The 18,040-nt window shown below is 39.1% G+C and overlaps 1 protein-coding gene across 1 annotated transcript in view; it reads left to right on the top strand.

The window, feature by feature from the left end:
• The window catches only part of LOC119428265 (gamma-secretase activating protein), a 48,422-nt gene that overhangs the window by 12,554 nt on the left and 17,828 nt on the right, over nucleotides 1–18,040 (top strand). Inside the window, 12 exon segments of the mRNA XM_037695924.1 lie at nucleotides 221–307; nucleotides 1,103–1,195; nucleotides 1,279–1,441; nucleotides 1,559–1,670; nucleotides 4,260–4,329; nucleotides 6,989–7,068; nucleotides 7,234–7,314; nucleotides 7,542–7,664; nucleotides 8,715–8,770; nucleotides 9,995–10,026; nucleotides 12,926–12,987; nucleotides 16,268–16,363. Of these exon segments, the coding sequence (XP_037551852.1) occupies nucleotides 221–307; nucleotides 1,103–1,195; nucleotides 1,279–1,441; nucleotides 1,559–1,670; nucleotides 4,260–4,329; nucleotides 6,989–7,068; nucleotides 7,234–7,314; nucleotides 7,542–7,664; nucleotides 8,715–8,770; nucleotides 9,995–10,026; nucleotides 12,926–12,987; nucleotides 16,268–16,363 (1,055 nt within the window).

The raw sequence follows: 18,040 nt of genomic DNA, 5'->3' as shown, positions 1-18,040 counted from the left end.
ATATATATATATATATATATATATATATATATATATTTATTAGTGCATGGGCATTTTTAAAAATCAAACTATACACGTTATTTTGTGCAGCTATGTTTGCAAAAACATTAACATGTATTTCTAGGTCGCAACACAATGATTCCATAACGGAACACTAGTTTCATCTAATTGTTTTTTTATTTTATCACATTTTGACAAACGGTTTCTCACTTCCTGCCAGATTGCAGCAAGAAGTTCAGAGTCTCTCTGGGCAGCGAATCGTCATCACAGAAATCCTCCCATTTCCACCCGTTCTTCATCCCTATAGGTCAGTGCACACAGAAATGATTTTTGTTTCAAGGACCCCCCCACACACACACACCTTCTGTATGTACGGTGAGGTAATGCTGAATAACTTCGATGGAGGTTGTTGAATAAATTGTTGACTGAAGTGTTAAAGATAAAAGAAGCGACACAGTAGCTACAAGCTAAATTCATCAAAACAGTAGCTAAAAGCTAAAAAGAACAAAACCACAGTTGTAAGCTGAAAATAACAAAACTGCAACTAAACAATAAAATAACAAAACCAAAGCCAGAAGCTAAAATCAGCAAAGCAAGTGCTAGAAGTGAAAATCGGCAAAACAGTAGCTAAAAATTAAATATAGCAAAATTGTAGCTAAAAGTTACATGTGGCAAAAATAGTAGCTGAAAGCAAAATAAGCCAAACTATAAATAAAACCTAACATGGACAAAACAGTAGCTAACCACTAAATGTAAAGCTATAGCTAAAAGCAACAATTAGCCATCCATAGCAAAATGTTATTGTTAAGGTAGTATTTAAAAGCTAAATGTAGCCAAATTGTAGCTAAAAACTAAAACATATGAAATGAGAACAATTTATGTAAATAAAATGTATTAACTATGAAAGTATAAAAGTCACACAACTCTTGATCGAGCCAAAGGGTTTGGTTTAAATGGCACAATGTGTGCAGAAGTAGTTTGGAAAATCCTTACAGAGGAAATTATAAACAGGAAATAAATAGTGTGAGTGCGGAGTCGGTAATATCTGCCGCTCTTCAAGCGTTCAGACACTGACTGGAAGCTGTGCTGCTTTAACATGCAGGTTACTACATCCTGGTGTATCTGCAGGGTCACTTCCTCCACTGCATCAACACCAGGCAGCAGGAGATGCTCTGCCACTCCCTCTTCCTCTCCGGTAACTCACACATTTAAGCTACTGGGATGCTAACTTCCACCCAGTTTGAAAACACTTTTTTTTCTGAACGTTCTAATAATAAGGCGATGAGGTGAACTTGGGCCTGCAGTGTGAGCCAGTGAACTTCACTGTGCTGCACACGGAGGACCAGTCTGGTGGTTGTCTGCTGGTGGGTGGAAGGATTCACACGGCTAAGCTCAGCCCTGCGTACCTGCTGCAGATCTTGCGATCAGACTCCCGACCTAGGTGAGACCAGTTCAAAACTGGGGTTTTATTTATGCAAATGTATTGTTTTTTATCAAATTCTAGCACCTTGCTGTTGGCTATCCACCTGTTTATCTCCCCACGCTGTTTTTATAAAAGGTAAATGTGTTGTTTTCTTCTCTGTCCCAGCGTTAAGAGCGACCCGCAGCGCCTGGCCGCCCTCCACTGCCTGCTGGTTTACATGGGAAGCGACCCAATCCTGGAGCTGAAGGTGCAGATGCAGACAGACAACTGAAGCATGCAGACCTTTAAAGTCCGTTTTCCATGAAACTTGCACAATGCATTTTCATTCCAAACTATTTCTTATTCTGGAACCTAGAATTAAGAGAAACAAAACACTGGATCAATACATCCTCCCTGAAGTAGGGAGAACTCTGACGGGGTGGCAGGATAAAGAAGAAAGAAAACAGAAAATTCTTGTCGGAGAGCTTCATATAACCCAGAGCACACTCCCAGGTTACTGTTAGGTACTTTATCCTGAAGGGAAATTAATGTTCAATCAGGAATAAACATTAGAAAGATGCAACAACTCTGCATTTCTGCGTAAATGAGTTGGAAGCCAGCAGTTGGTAAAACTAAGGCAAGAAAAACAGAAAAATCCACCCAATGCCACGATAAAATGGCAAAAGATGAACAAGAAAGAGCTAAAGATAGAAATGAATGTCTGGGTTTTTGGTTTGCGCTGACTTATACCAAGACTTTATTAGTATTAGGTCCAACAGAAAAAGTTCCAGCAGCTAGATAGATGCAATAAATTATTTCTCCAAAGGTTATATATACGTCACTGGCTTCATTAGGGCACATATAGGAAGGAAAAATGGGACAGAACTGTTTGTTGTCTGCAGCAGCAAAGTAAAGCCTTTAATACAGTGATTGCTTGTTAACAATTTTTCTTTATTCGTAGGAGCTTGCAACCTAAAGGAAATGCAAATTAAAGTCTCCCACTTCTTGTTTGGCGTTAACTCCACAGTTTGGTTGTTACATTAAAAATTTCTGAACTAAAATTGTCTTGCGGCAAAAAACACGTTTGTTTAAAGCAGCTCTGAGGCGCCGTGTTTGTGGATTTACAAGGCGAAGGTCTTTCCTGAAGGGCATCATTATAGTTTCATGTTTCTGTAATGCAGATGAAGCGCTCTGAAGCTAAATAATTTAAAATAATCTTACTGGAAGCAGAAATTGCTGGAATATTACCCTTTGACATGAAGAGAGTGTGAAACTAGTAGGAGTGTAAGAGTAGTTGCCTAATATTCAAAGTATTTTACAAAGTAGTTAAAATATAAATTTGATAGAAAATTAGGGGAAGGTTATAGATATTTTTCAACCAGAGACCACAACAGCTCAGTCAATTTCAAAATGAAGCAAATGATAAAGCTCAAAAAGCCTGGCACTGTGTAAAATGTGACTAAATAAATTGAAAGTTGAACTTCAGTGCATCTGGAAAGTATTCACAGCTGGGTCTGTCATGAAAACAAATTTTGCTGTGTGATTAATCGTCTCAGAAATTATTGCGCTAAACGATAATATTGTTTGAAATTTGACAATAATTAGTAATTATTGTCAAATTTAAGAGGAAATGTTCATTTGTTTTGCATATAGTACCTTTTTTCAACCACCGGATGGCAGTATAAGACTGTTTGAACTGAAAGATGGATAGTGAGGGAGCGAGTAGCGTGTCTCTTTAAGGAAAATGGGAGGGAGGCCCCTTGACGTGACATGGGCCGTCTCTCTTCGGTTCTCAAAATGGCGGATGCTCAGTGTGGTTTGAGTTCTTTAACATAGCATTTGTCACATAAACCTTTTAATTAAGAAAATCAGTAAACAAGTTAGTTTCTTCTTGCAGAGAAAAACTTTTTACATGAAGGCACGGGTTTCAACCGTGAATTTTGGAGCTTCGACAAGACAAAGGTTTTCCCCCCCCCCGAGGTCAGCCTGTTAGCTTAGCTCGTAGCTTAGCCTCTTAGATTAGCTGCTTTTAACGATCCAAAAGTGCGATTTTGGACGGTTAAAATAGATTTTTTTTTTTTTAATAGAAAGGGAGGGGTCAGTGAAGAGCACTGGAGTTGAGTTTTTGTCATCCAGTGTCTTCAGAAAGAGAGAGACATAAAGAAACGATAAAGCCGATAAATGAATTGAGGAAAGAGATTAATTTAATACAATTTAAAATAAGGCTGTAACATAACAAAATGTGGAAAAACTGATGTACTGTGAATACTTTCCAGATGTGCTGTATATGAATAAGTTTAGGCAAACTACTTGATTACTGTATTCAAAAAGAAAAACAGTGAAAAGGTTTTTGAGCCAGCTGAACGTGGCATTGACAGTGGATGAAAACAAGGTTTCTGTGTTGCTTTTTGTAACATTAACACAGTTGGGAGGTCTGTTTTATGTTGTTGAGGTGATATTTAAGTGAAGAAGACTTCTACTCAAAGGAAACTTAACTGCACTGTGTTATTTATTCTGGGTTTATCCAACCAGACAGCTTTTAGGTCCTACAAAGCAGTTTTTCAATAGTGCTGAACTCGAAAACAGACGCTTATTTATTTGATTAGTTTACATTAAAATGTCCTACAAAGATTGTATCTAAGGAAGTTTAATTTGAAAGTGTTCACAAATTCCTCCAGTGAAAATATAAGCAATAATGTGTCACTTAGTGTGTCGAATTCTCTGCAAGAAAGTGATTTTTTTTCCACAGATAGAAAAGATTACTTCAGTGTGGAGGATTAGTTATAGAAATTATACATTTAATTATGCTTCCCCCCACACACACCCACCCCACTGTGTGTTTCCACCTTCCTTCTAGATAATTGAATGGCTGTGCGACAACGTGAACCCCTTTGAATCTTTTGATGAGATTCAGGAGTTCATTTTAGGTAAGTGGCAGCTAAACTCCTAAATACCGCCATTCTTCACTTTTGAGTCTTGATGCTATTTTTCCATGGTTTCAGTCTGTGGTCATGTGCAGATCTGTGCAGCAAGAAGAGTTTATTTTAGCGGAGACGTTGAAGACTCGTACAAAACAGAACAAATATAGTAAAGTTCAAGCCGGTGCACATATGTATGCCTTAATGTACTCTTCTTGCATTCTGTGCAAGCATTTTATTCTACCTACAGACACCATCCCACTGAGAATAGATTACAGCTGATTATAAGACTTGTCTGAATATATTTGCATTTATTAGTGCTTAAATACTTTTTTTTTAAACAAAGTCTTTTTATTAAGTTTTTGCTTTTTAGAACACAACAACACACAAACAAAAAACAAAACAGAACAAAATCCTCTTCCACACTGGATCAGTCATACATGAATAGTCTATACAGGCATAGACATGTTCTCAACAAATGACAGAAAAGGCTGACAGGTGTCCCAGAATCTTCCTGCAGAACTCTTCAGGGTGTATCTGATTTTTTTCCAGATGGAAATGGTACCTGACCTCTCTTATCCAATGTATATAGGCTGGGGTGTGTGGGTCCTTCCAATTGCACAAAATGAGCCTCCTGGCCAGAAGAGAGCCAAAGGCAACTACGTCCTTCTCGTATTTGCTGAAGGACATATCCACAGGGATCACCCTGAACAATGAGATGAGTGGTGATGGGTGAACAGTTTTGCCACATATCTCAGAGAAGTGTCAAAAATAGATTGCCAAAACGTCTTCTGTTTGGGACAGGTCCAGAATGCATGCAGGAGTGTAGCTGGAGTTTGTTTACAACGATTACATGCGGGGTCCAGGTCAGCTTTGATCTTGGACAGCTTTAAATAATGACATGTTAATATATATTATGGTTATTATAGTTTGGGCATCTGATAAGCATCTGATGCTCCATGGGCACCTCCCTAGGGAGGTGCTTCGATCATGTCCAACCGGGAGGAGACCTCGGGGAAGACCCAGGACACGCTGGAAAGATTATAGCCCTATTCACATGGGATTAGTTTTACCTAGGGGCCATATGTAATAAATAAATTACTCCCCAACGTCTGCTTTTTATGTGGTGCATTCGCACGGGATAACCAAAGCCTGAGATTTAGCTGAAATTTACAGACATCTTCCGAATATGTTGTTAACGCGCTGCGTTGTCACGACCGGGCCGGTCCATGTGCGGGCCGGGCCGGTCTCAGGCTTTGATGTGGTTTTACAAATCAGCACATCCATCTATCCGTCTATACATTCATCCATCCATCTTTTACCCTCTTCTTCCATTTTGGGTCACGGGGATCGCTGGTGCTCATGTCCAGCAATCACTGTGCGTGGGGCGGGGTACATTCTGGACAGGTTGCAAGTCCATCACAGGACCACACATAGAGACAAACGAGACAAACAACCATTCACTCTCTCACTCACACCTAGGGACAATTTAGTTATGCATGTTTTGGAGTTCATGCATGTTTTCAGTCTGTGGGAGGAAACCGGAGTACCCGGAGAAAACCCACACATGCACGGAGAGAACATGCAACCTCTACCCAGAAAGGCCCCCGGACCGGGATTTGAACCAGCAACCTTCTCGCTGAGAGGCAGCAGCTCTACCAGTTGTGCTACTGTTCTGCCTTTGAATTAGCACAAAGAAAACTAAATAATGCACAATATAAAATTGTGTTAATCTACTTGTTGAGGAGGAGGTAGGTCCGACCGGCCGGTTTAAGAGGTAAAACAAGGCTACGTTAAGCTCAGATGGACAACCTGTAACCGGCCACGCACGTGAGCGTCCACTGACCCACTGATTGAAATGGACTTGCGACCTGTCTAGGGTGTCCCCTGCCTCTCGCACAGTGATGGCTGGACATGGGCACCAGCGACTCCCACTACCCAAAAAGGAAAAAGCGGGTAAATATAATGGATGGATGGATGGATGGATGGATGGATGGAAAGATGGATGGGTCAGTTGATCACGCATGCATCTCCGTCTCCGCACATGCTGTTTTTTGCGGTGAAGGAAGTAGCAGCATCTACAAAAGCCAAAGCGAGCAACATGTCCAAAAATCACCCAATTACGTATCGGATCCCGCCCATTTCTGTCCAAATCACAGATATGCCTATTGGCATTGGATTAGTATTATCACAGGACCTCAGAGTTCAGCAAAATATAGTAGGTAATTTGCGGGGGAATTTTTACTTTACAAATGACTGACATGGCCAATTAGCACGGGATTAACACAGACAAGCTCTGTAGTTATTACAAATAGCATGTGGTCCCTAGATAAAACTAATCCCGTGTGAATAGGGTTTATGTCTCTCGGTTGGTCTGGGAACGCCTTGGGGTCCTCCAAGAAGAGCTGGAAGAGGTGGCTGTGGAAAGAGATGTCTGGGCCTCCCTGCTCAAGCTGCTGCCCCCGCGACCCAACTTCAGAACAAGTAGAAGATAACGGATGGATGGATGGATGTTAATATAGATTATCCTATATAGTGTCACTTACCTTTGTGCTTATGTCTAGACAAAATTTCTGTGTACGTAGTTATTTAAAAAACTTTTAAAGAACAATTCTAACTTTTGTTTGTGCTGTATCTGCCTGTTCTCTCGTCTTTCTCCCCTGCACAGCCTCTTTGTACAGAATAGTTCACGAGAAGTGTCTCAGCTTGGATAAAGTTCTGCCTTACTCTTCGATATTTGCAAAGCAGGTACCGCACTTATGCATGCGCACGCATTCAGGTATGGAGAATAAATGAGCATCTTTCTGTGTGGACTGAAGCGATTGCAGAGGAGGACGCACCTGCTGCAAAGTTCTTTTCTTCGGGCTTTAATTAGAGCATGCACTCACAGCTCGGTTGGTGTTTGTGTTCCAGGAGGTCCCAGAGTATTTGTTAGAGGTCCCTGGTGTGATTTGTACCACTGAGCTGCATATTCAGCCGGACTTTAAAGCAAAGGTAGGGATACATTTTCATAACTTTTAGCATAATGTATTTATGACACACTAAGTTAACTGAAAATTACAAAAATCCATTTGTATGTTGTAAATAAATATCAATAGAAATTCTTGAAATTTACCTTATAAAACTTTTGTTTTACACATTTACTGTCCTTGCTCGTTTTGTCCTGGCTGTGTGGGCGATTCTTTGGTCTTTGTTTTTTTTTTTGTTTAATCCCTGTACAGCCCAGGGGTCCCCGATGTTTTTGGTCAGAACTGCAGTGGAACACAGAGAAAACAAAACATTTGGACGTTGTTCCAAACCCCAGATACAGAACTACACATATTCAAGCCGACTGGGACAAACTGGTGAGTTAAAGCAACTTTCGTCTACCCTGATGCATTAATAATCCAGGTAGAAAAATCTAACAAAATAAAGTCAGGTCCTCTGGATGGATTCTTCTTGTTGAAAAGTTTTGTTTTTAATCCAAAAGACTTGGTCAAAGGAGGAACCCAGACCCAGAGACCAGTGGTCATTCCATACGTTGTAAAAGTCTCAGAGAAACTGACATGTTTATTTTCTAAACATAACGTCCCACTGGTTTTCAAACCCCAAAATACATTACTGCAAAAACTGGTCCATCCCAAAGATCCAGTACCCCGGCACAAACAGAGTAATGTTGTGTATGCTGTTCAGTGTCAGTAGGGCTGTGATCAGTCTTACATCGGGGAAACTAAACAGCCACTGGCCAAAAGGATGGACCAGCACAGAAGAGCAACATCATCTGGCCAAGACTCTGCGGTCTACACTCATCTCCACACCAGAGATAACTCTTTCAGGGATGAAAATGTTCACATTCTTGATAGAAACAGTGGTTTGAGAGAGGAATGAATGAAGCCATCTTTGTGAAGAGAAATCGTCCATGATTAAATAAGGGGTGGAGACCTCCACGTCCAACTGGCTTACAATGCTGTTATTGCCAATATCACTCAGCCCTCTGCGAATAGCAAGTGGCCATCAGGGCACTAACGATCAGTCGTTAGGCTGATGGTCCTCCTTTATCATGCAAACAGCTAGTTTTGGCTGTCACCAGCAATCTGGTTGTCCACTACGAGAAGGTGTTATTTATACGACTGAGTTTAGTGCAGTTCGTCAGACTGAAGAAGTCTTTTGGATAAAAGACGAAATGTTTCAACAAGAAGAATCTGTCCAGAGGACCTGACTTTATTTAGTTAGATCTTTCCTCTACATTCACGTACATAAACCACTTCGGAATCATTTTCATGCTAGAATGACAAAGTTGAAGTAGAGGATGAGAGAATGTATTTTTATGCATGTCCTTGTCAGAATACCTGTGGGTACTGTCAAACACAGGCAGCGTAGTTTCCATCCCTCCCATCACGGTGTTGTTGTTTCAGAGGTCCGAGAGAAGACCCTCCAGCCAAATGACTCACATGGAGGAGAACACAAAGAAGTAGGTCTGCCTCCCACTGGAGCTTTGTTAGGAACTGTGTACAGACCTGAACCTGGAGGGAGTGGATGCATGACTGCTCTTCTGCTTTGTCTGTAAAAATGAAATGCTTCTGTTCTATGAGGGGTTCAAATCACAAACCTTCCAAGACCTGCTGGTTTTCAAAGGTTGATTTTTTTTTTTAAACATTTTGTTCTGGTTTTTAAAAATGCAACCTGGTTTTTCTTTTCGTTGGTTAATTGATTCAGTAAAATGGGGAAAGGAATCAAACCAACAACTTTGAACATCTTAGACAGCCCACACAAAAAAGGACAAAAAGAAGGAAAGAATGTCTTTTTTTTAAAAACTCAGTTTGTGGAGTAGAGTTTGATTCTGACAGAACTGATGAGGAACCCCTACAACGGTTAATCCGAGCAGGGCAAGACAGAAAATAATAGTTTAACCTTTGATAAACTTTAATTCAATTCAAAATGACAGCCAAAGCTGAACTCAAAAATGGCGTTTGCTTTTTCAGGTATTGAGATAAAATTGAGGGTGGTAATAGTTGAGTCATATTTATCACGTGCTCCAAGCGTGAAATGATCATGCAAAATTTTAGTTTAAAATTTTTGCATGCAATACAGAAGATTATATACTTTTTTTGGGGGGGTGGGGGAGGGGGGATGCTAGTTTTTGTTGTTTATGCATTACAAAGTATTCTGGCAAAAACAAAAGAAGTGAAAGTCCTGCTGGAAGTGCTATAGCTAGTTGCTGCTGTTATTTGCAAACATTCACAGGATTTTATGTTATTCAGTACTGATGTCATGCATGTATAACACACAACCTGCTGGCTCCTCAGATAAATAATGTTCTTAACTGAATTTTTTATGTATGTGAATGTTTCTGTTCGGTGCCCTGAGACGACTTCTGTTGTGACTCGGCGCTTTATAAATAAACTGAACTGAAATTGAAGTGAATTGAACGTGTAGGTTTTTAAAAATGTTCTTAGCACGGCACGAACGGCTAAAAACTTTGAAATGGGAGTTGTTTCCACTCGGACTAGCCATTAGCTTGTCAGCGTGGTCAAAATTAAACTAGATTTTTCAAACTGAGATAATTTTAGGATCTGTCTACAACAGGTAAGATATTGTTTATTTGATTTCCCCAGAAGCCCATTAAAAAAAAAAAATCTTAACTATCGCTTTAAGGAATTGGCTGGTCATTTATTGTCTGTTTTTCTTTTTCTAGAGTTCTTTCAATGGTGGACACCTGGTGTCTTGGTAAGACAGTCAAAGCACCCCCCCACCCCCACCACCACACACACACTTGGTCCAATATATAAAGCTCTGGACAGTGAATGTTCAAAATAAATTGTCAGCTCATAATATTGCACCAAACTTTGTGCAAGTGCGCTCGGTGTATTCCTTTGAGCCTGCGCTCTTCACCCCCACCGGAGGATTCACGGAACAAAACCTCCAAACTAATTCATCATGGAGGGAGACGTTGTGAAAGGGGAGGTGGAGGGCAGCGAGAAAAGAAGAATATATAGTAAGAAAAAGATGGAAACAAGTAGACCTCAATAATTACACAACAGCGAGGAGTTGGGTACTTCCCTCTCGCCTCTCCACGTTTCTTTCCCTGCTCTTTCGTTTCTTCATGACAGCAGTGCAGCTGTTTTCAGTCAGCCTTCACACAGGACCTTCCCTGATCTCACATCATCCACAGATATGATCTCATCCCTCCACCATCCTCCCTAGATTCACCAGTAAACACACACTCACATCCTGGCACCATCCCCTACAACCTTGTTTCCAACAAACAGATAAAAACAATAAAATAAAATAAAAACGTACATTTAAACTAATATATTTGCAATTTCAAGAAATACTTTTTATTTTACTTTGATTCGAGCAGCGTTTTATTATTAGGATTAAATACGGATAATGTTGCGCAACGTTAAAGAAAAACAGAAAGTATCTGGTGGAAATATTTAGGTTTACTGACAAATCAGTGACAGCGTTGGGAATTGAACCTTATAAACATTGATGCTATTGGATGATTAAAAGAAGCTGGATATATATATATATATATATATATATATATATGAAAAACACAATAGCAGTAATGTTTGCGCACTAACTTGAAAAATCCAAACTGCCTTCAACACAAATGAGCCCAGCTTATCCCTGATGTATGGATTAACATCGACTAAATAAACTAGAGAAATTGCATTTCCTGCAAAAATGCATGAGCTAAAAATATGTGGAATTAGCTGAAAGAGCTAACTCTAACACAAAACGGCTAAATAGCAGCTGAAATAGTAGAAAAAGCTGAAATAGCAGAAAAAAGCTGAAAGGAGCATAAAAAGGTGAAATTAGCAAAAATAAGTTAATTAGGCTGAAAGTAGCAGGAATTACCAGGAAAAACATAAATTTATCTGAAAACAGCTGAAATTAGCTTAGAATGCTAAAAAGGTAGTTGAAAAGGCAAAATCTTAAATTAACAGAAGAAATCTGAAAGAAAGGTTTGTTGAAAGAAGAAATGAGCACAAAAAATGGAAATTATTTTGTAAAAGCTGAAATTAGAAAAAAAACAGCTGAAAAGTAGCTAAAAAAAGCAGAATGAAGCTTAAAGCTAAATGAAGCTAAATGTTTTAATGTTTTAACAACTGTTTTTATGTGTTTAAATGTTCTTGATTTTATATGTACAGCACTTTGTGGCAGCTGTGGTTGTTTTAAAGGGCTTTATAAATAAAGTATTATTATTATTATTATTATTATTATTATTATTAAATTACCAGAAGGAAATGGAGAGACCACACTTTTGCTGAATTAGGCTGCAAAAGTTTAAATGAATGCAAAAAATGTGAAATTAGCTGGAAAGAGCTAAAATTAACATAAAACAGCTAAATAGTAGCTGAAATAGCAGAAAAAGCTGAAACTAGCATGCGGGGGAGTGGTGGCGCAGAGGTTAGAAGATGGGCCTGTGATCGGAAAGTCGCAGGTTCAACTCCCGGTACCGTCAACATCAAAATGTGGGTGGAAAAGGTGAAACACCCACACCTGCCTCCACCCTCATTTGCCCCACACTGGGCCCCTGAGCAAGGCCCTTAACCCCCACCATCTGCTCCCTAAACAGGTCTCTCTTGAAAATGAGTTCTCGTGACTCAATGAGACTACCTGTATAAATAAAGGGTAAATGAAAAAAAAGAAAAGAAAATGAAAATAAGCTGAAAGGAGCATAATAAGCTGAAATTAGTAGAAAGACGTTAGAAGAAGCACAAAAATGTTGTAGTTAGCAGAATCTGAAAGGAGCACAAAACAGCTGAAAAAACAGCTAAAAGTAGCTGAAAGATGTTTAAATTTGCACAAGGAAGCTGAAAGAAGCTGAAACAGAACAACATGTGAAAGGAGCTGTCAAAGGTTGTGAACACATCTAAAGATATGAAGGATGTAAAATGAGCTCAATTCATTTTATATGAGGAAAAAAAAAGTGGTGGAAAAGGCTAAACATTTCAAAAAGCTAAAGTTGCACCAATACCAAAAGTCATATCAGGATTGCCCTGAAAGAGCTGAACTTTTTGATTTATGACTTGTTGAAATAGCACAAAAATTGTGGACCGAGAAAGATGCCGAAAAATATACTGAAGAAAAACGGATCACAATAGTGTGAATGCTTCATAAACATTCACACAACAAAACGTAGAACTGTGAGGTTCTGTAGCTCGTACCACCACAAGATGCTGATGAGCAGGCTGCATATGTGGCAACACTTTCCTGCAAGTTAGCCTTGCCCTCAAAGAGCTATTTATAGCATCTGTAGCATGTCATACGGAAACATCAAACAGCAGCTTCTTGCGTGCATGATCAAAGTTGCTGTGAGTTTGGGTATGCTGGTGAGTCCGGAGTTAACTAAGCCGAAGCACGGTCCGCTTTCATGGGACTGACAGAACAGCAGACGCAGTCAATCTCACACAGCAGGGTTGCTGCCTCACAGCCTCCTAAAGGCTGGGAGATGCAAAAATACACACAAAAAGGATATATTAATGAATGTGTTCCTTTTTTCTTAAAAAAAAAAAATGAAAACACAATCAAGTCGACACTCTTTGTAAGTTTCTATCAGTGGTTTGTTTAATTGTGGTGCACTTCAGCTGAGCTTGTGCTTCCCCTCTTTGTACAGATAAGAAGCTGGTGCCACTTTTTCAGGAGGAAGACCATCTTCAAAGAGAACTCATAGGCCTGGTGAGAGAACCACCACAAACATATAAAGTGGTAAAAAAACAAAACAAAAAAAAAACAGGTGAGGGACCGACTAAAATAAACCTTAATGCTACAGTGCACACAGTGACATTTAGGGGTTGGAAGAGCACTTCCAAAGTTAAGGAAACAGATTTTAGGAAGACGGTGCACAGTTCCAGCGCCACAGGAAATGCTTTTTTTTGTGTGCAGAAACACGACTTTACTAGTTCTGACATCAACCTCAAACTATTCTGGAGAGGAATCAAACAAACTGACCGTATGCTTAGAAGACATGAAAAGAGTCACATGGTGGGAGAGTTTGCTGTAAACAGACTCAACAAATACAGATGGCACAAACAAAAGTGGTATCTGGAAAACAAACGACACTAAGAACAACGCATGTATGCAGTAACGCCTAAATAATACAGCAAACAAGGACAGAAACAGCTGAAATAAGCAAATATAATTAGCTTATTTTCCTCTTGAGACTTTCAAACTTGCATATGTTGCATTTTAATGTGTATTCCTACGCTGCTGCTGTGTTAAATTTTCTTGTCCCCTATATGTATGAGCACTAAAATACAAACAATTGTCAAATAAATTAATTTTGCTTGACCCAACATTTTAATGTACAGTGATCTATTGATAATTTTTTTTGTAATGAACAGCCACTGAAATTTAAGATTTAAAAAGAGTTTTAAAAAAATGTTTAAAATGGGAATTGGTGGATATGTATGTTGGTTAATATCTTACCTGTATAAATTACTCAGCTCACTGGTTTTCACTAAACAGTCGAGCTAACCGCTTGTAAACGTGAAGCCATATTTTGGCGTGGCCCCACAATATGTTCTCAGACTCAGTCAGTTTAATAGACATTGAGCTAAATATTGGTGTGGTAGTAGCTGAGAGTCACTCCCATCAGACCACTTATGGATCACGAGACCTTTGTTTAAAATGTTGAAAGCATGGCAAGCCTCATGCATTCCTTCAAGAACCTTCCTTTATTTAAATATGTTTTTATACTTTAAACATGTATACACATCATCAGTAATATTCCAAATGATCAACTATATATATATTCACGCCTCCAAAAGATCAGTTTCAGGGTGTCATGCTATATAATGTTAGTATAACGATAAAATACTACCCTTAAGAAAACTAAAGAAATTGCATTTCATGCGAAAATGCAGTGCGAATGCTTATTGCAGAAGAACTTGCTGAGAAACAGCTGAAATTAGCTAAAAACATGCTGAAATGTAGCTCAAATGGAAGAATAAGCCTAAATTAGCATAAGAAAGCAGAAAGAACACATATTTGCTGAAATAGGTTTAAACAAGCAGAAATTAGCACAAAAATTAGGAAAGTAGCTAAAAAAAAGCTGAATATTAGCAAAAAAGGCTGTAAACTAGTTGAAAGGCAGAACGATGCTTAAACTACTAGAAGGAAGCGGAAAGCGCTGAAATGAGATAAAAATGTGGAATTAACTGAAAAAGATAAAATTAGCATAAACAGCTAAATAGTAGCTGAAATAGGAGAAAAGGCTGAAACTATCATAATTACATGCAAGCTGAATGGAGTATAACAAGCTGAAATTATCAGAAATAAGTTAATTAGACTGAAAGTAGCAGAAACTACCACAAAAACCTTGGAATTTATCTGAAAACAGTTAAAATTAGCTAGAAAATGCTAAAAATGTAGTTGAACATGTAGAACAAGCTTAAATTAGCTGAAGAAAGAATAAAGAGCATGTTTGCCAAATTTGGCTGTAATAAGCAGAAATGAGCAGAAAAAAGTGGAAATTATCTAAAAGAAGCTGAAATTAGCACAAAAAAAAAACAAGCAAACAAAAAAACCGCTGAAAAGTAGCTAAAAAGGCAGAAAGGAGTTTAAATTACCAGAAGGAAATAGATAGCAAGTTTTTGCTGAATTAGGCAGAAGAGTTGAAATTAGTGCAAAAATGTGGAATTAGCTGAAAATGCTAAAATTTGCATAAAACAGCTCAATAGTAGCTGAAATAGCAGAAAAAAATGAAACGTGCAGAAATGAGCTGAAAGGAGCATAACAAGCTGAAATTAGCAGAAAGACATTAGAAGAAGCACAAAAATGTTGTATTTAACAGAAAAAAGCTGAAAGGATCACAAAACAGCTGAAAAAACAGCTGAAAGTAGCTGCAAAAAATTTAAACATGCACAAGGAAGCTGAAAGAAGCTGAAGCAGAACAAAATGTGAAAGGAGCAGTAAAAGTTAGTGAAAAGATTTGAAGAATGTAAGATGAGCTCAGTTCATTTTCTATGAGACAAAAAGTGGCAGAAAAGGCAAAATATTTCTGAAAGCTAAAGTTGCACCAATACCAAAAGTCATGGCAGGATTGTCCTGAAAGAGCTGAACATTTTGATTTATGATTAGTTGAAATAGAACAAAAATTGTGGAACGAGAAAGATGCTGAAAAATATACGGAAGAAAAATGGATCACAATAGTGTGAATGCTTCCTAAACATTCACACATTAATCTGCATAATTGCTGTAGAGGAACAGGTTAAGAGCTTTGGAAGGGTGCTTTTGTTAGTTTAAATTTATTATTTCCTCCACTTACTCACGGAGAAAGGTGCAGATTGGAAAGCAGTTTAACGTAAACTGAGTGTCAACGTTAAAATCTGCTGCAGGTGAGTTTTCCTTTACGAGGAGTTCATTTATAGACGGGTGAAAATCCACAGTGAAATGCTGACAGCTGATTATTTCCCTCCATCATCAACGGTTTAAGCAGAGTTCCTGTTACGCCTCAGAAGAGTCGACGTTTAAAAAAAAGGGGCGTCTTAAAGTCCCTGTCCTGCTTCTGTGCCCTGCTGTACACTGTCTGATGGACCATTTCATATCTTGGACTTTTCCCTGCACTCAGCACGGTTGTTAAAGAGCAGAGAGCTTCAGTTTAATGGAGTTCGGAGGAGATAAAGTCTCAGCTATTCTTAGAATGACCCGGTCCTCCTGTTTTTGTCCTTTTTATTCCCTCCATCGTTTCTTCTATTCACATCTTCTTAACTCTTCCCTCGTTGTGTTTCCTACGCCTGCCTATTTCCCTTCAAACACCTTCCTTCTTACGCTCTTCAACCCCTCGTCTTTTTCCCTCTCGTAGAAACTTTTAGAACTTGGAGATGCGGTGTGAGAACTCTATTTGACCTCGCCTCCAAAATATGCAAAGACGCACGCAAACACAAAGTTTCACTCCAAGTCCCACACACCCTGGCATGCCTAGAAAATAACGAGTATGTGTGTTTCGCACTTGCAGACAGTTGACAAGCTTCGAGAGCATCTCAACAAGCATCTGCCTCGACTGGGGAAGAAGAAGATTGACTCACTGGTTGTCAACTACATAGCCAAACTGGTTGGTACCGTGTGTTTGTCACAACTCTTTAATTTCTCTCCGCACTCTTTTTTTTATTTATTGGAGGGCTAAGTGGCACAGCAGGGATCTCTCAGTGGAAAAAAACCCAAACTGAGTTTATAGTTAAATAGTTTGAAGTTTCATTTTAGAGGGGTTGCTGTAAACCATCAGGGGGACTCTGCCAGTCCTCTTAAACAAACATCAGTTCTCTGAGAGTCAGCGTACACCATCACTGCCTGTTAATGTGTCTTTCACTAAACACTGGCAGCGAAAAGCATTTACTGAGTGTATTTAAAAGAAAACTTCCAATTAGAAAAAAAAAAGTATTTATATGTGGTGGTCACAGCTTCCAAAGGCTGCTTGTTTTGTGACTCAGCTGCCTTAAAGTTTTGTCTTCCAGGTTCCATGTGGGCGGCTGTGGCTGAGTGGTTAGAGCAGTCCTCCAATGCGAGAGTTGGGGGTTCAAATCTACCAGCAGTCACATGCCGGAGTGTCCCTGGGCAAGACATTGAACCTTTGCCTCCAGTGTGATATCATCAGTGTATGAATGTGATAAAGCACTGATAAGTCTCTTTAGAACGATTTGTTCAATTAGCTTTGTGGAGATCTAAAAGAGTGCTGTATGAATGGATAAATGAGGACACAGCTCGTATTGTAAATAACTTTGAGTGTCTTGATAAATAGAAAGGCGTTATATAAGTACAGTCCATTCCATTTATGTGCCTTACAACTCCCGCTCAGTTTAAAAAATGGGATTTAGGAACCAGCTGTGATAGAAGTTGCATTTTCCAGGAAAATACAGAGTAAATGCTGGGTGTTGAATGACTTTTCTCAAGTTTGTTGAAGATTTAATTAAACTGTTAAATCTAAAAGGAGAACAAAAGGCTAGCTGAGGTTAGGTGGGAAGCTGGTATAATGTAAAAGGTAAATGGACTGTACATGTATAGCACCTTTCTATCTTATCAAGACACTCAAAGCACTTTACACTACAATCTGTGTCCTCATTTACCCATTCATACAGCACTCTGCTAGATCTCTACAAATCTCATTGAACAAATCATTCTAAAGAGACTAATCAGAGCTTTATCACATTCATACACCAATGGGACACACATCGGAGGTGATGTGGGGTTCAGTGTCTTGCCCAGAGACACTTCGGCATGTGACTGCTGGTGGATTCAAACCCCCAACTCTTGCATTGGAGGACGACTGCTCTAACCACTCAGCCACAGCCGCCCAATATGGTCAGTGAGATAATGTGCACAGCTTAGGATACTGTTTTACATGATGTGCACACAACAAAAGGCTATGATTTTCTAAACTCACTAGTTGCAGTGTGGCAAACACGCAATTCTGAGTTGCCAACTCCTTTTCAACAGGCATAGATACCTCAGTGAGATTCTACCACAGGCAGTAAAGCTACAAGTACAGTAGTCCCTCGGTACTTTGCGGTTCGACTTTCGCAGACTCACTGTTTCACAGGTTTTCAACGCAAGATTGCATACACGGCACACGAATGGCTGAGTGACGGAAGGCGACAACCACAGCATTGTGCTCTGTGTCCCGGGTGCGTTTAGAGAGTTTAGAACATTGTTAAAAAAACAAAAGAATGTTGCAAAAGTGTGGGAAGGGTTTATAAAGCTTATATATATATATATATATATATATATATATATA

Source organism: Nematolebias whitei, chromosome 22 (genome assembly GCF_014905685.2).
Source record: "Nematolebias whitei isolate Nwh7 chromosome 22, NemWhi1, whole genome shotgun sequence".
In the NCBI taxonomy this organism is placed as follows: Eukaryota; Metazoa; Chordata; class Actinopteri; order Cyprinodontiformes; family Rivulidae; genus Nematolebias; species Nematolebias whitei.
This window is presented reverse-complemented; position numbering and strand designations above follow the sequence as displayed.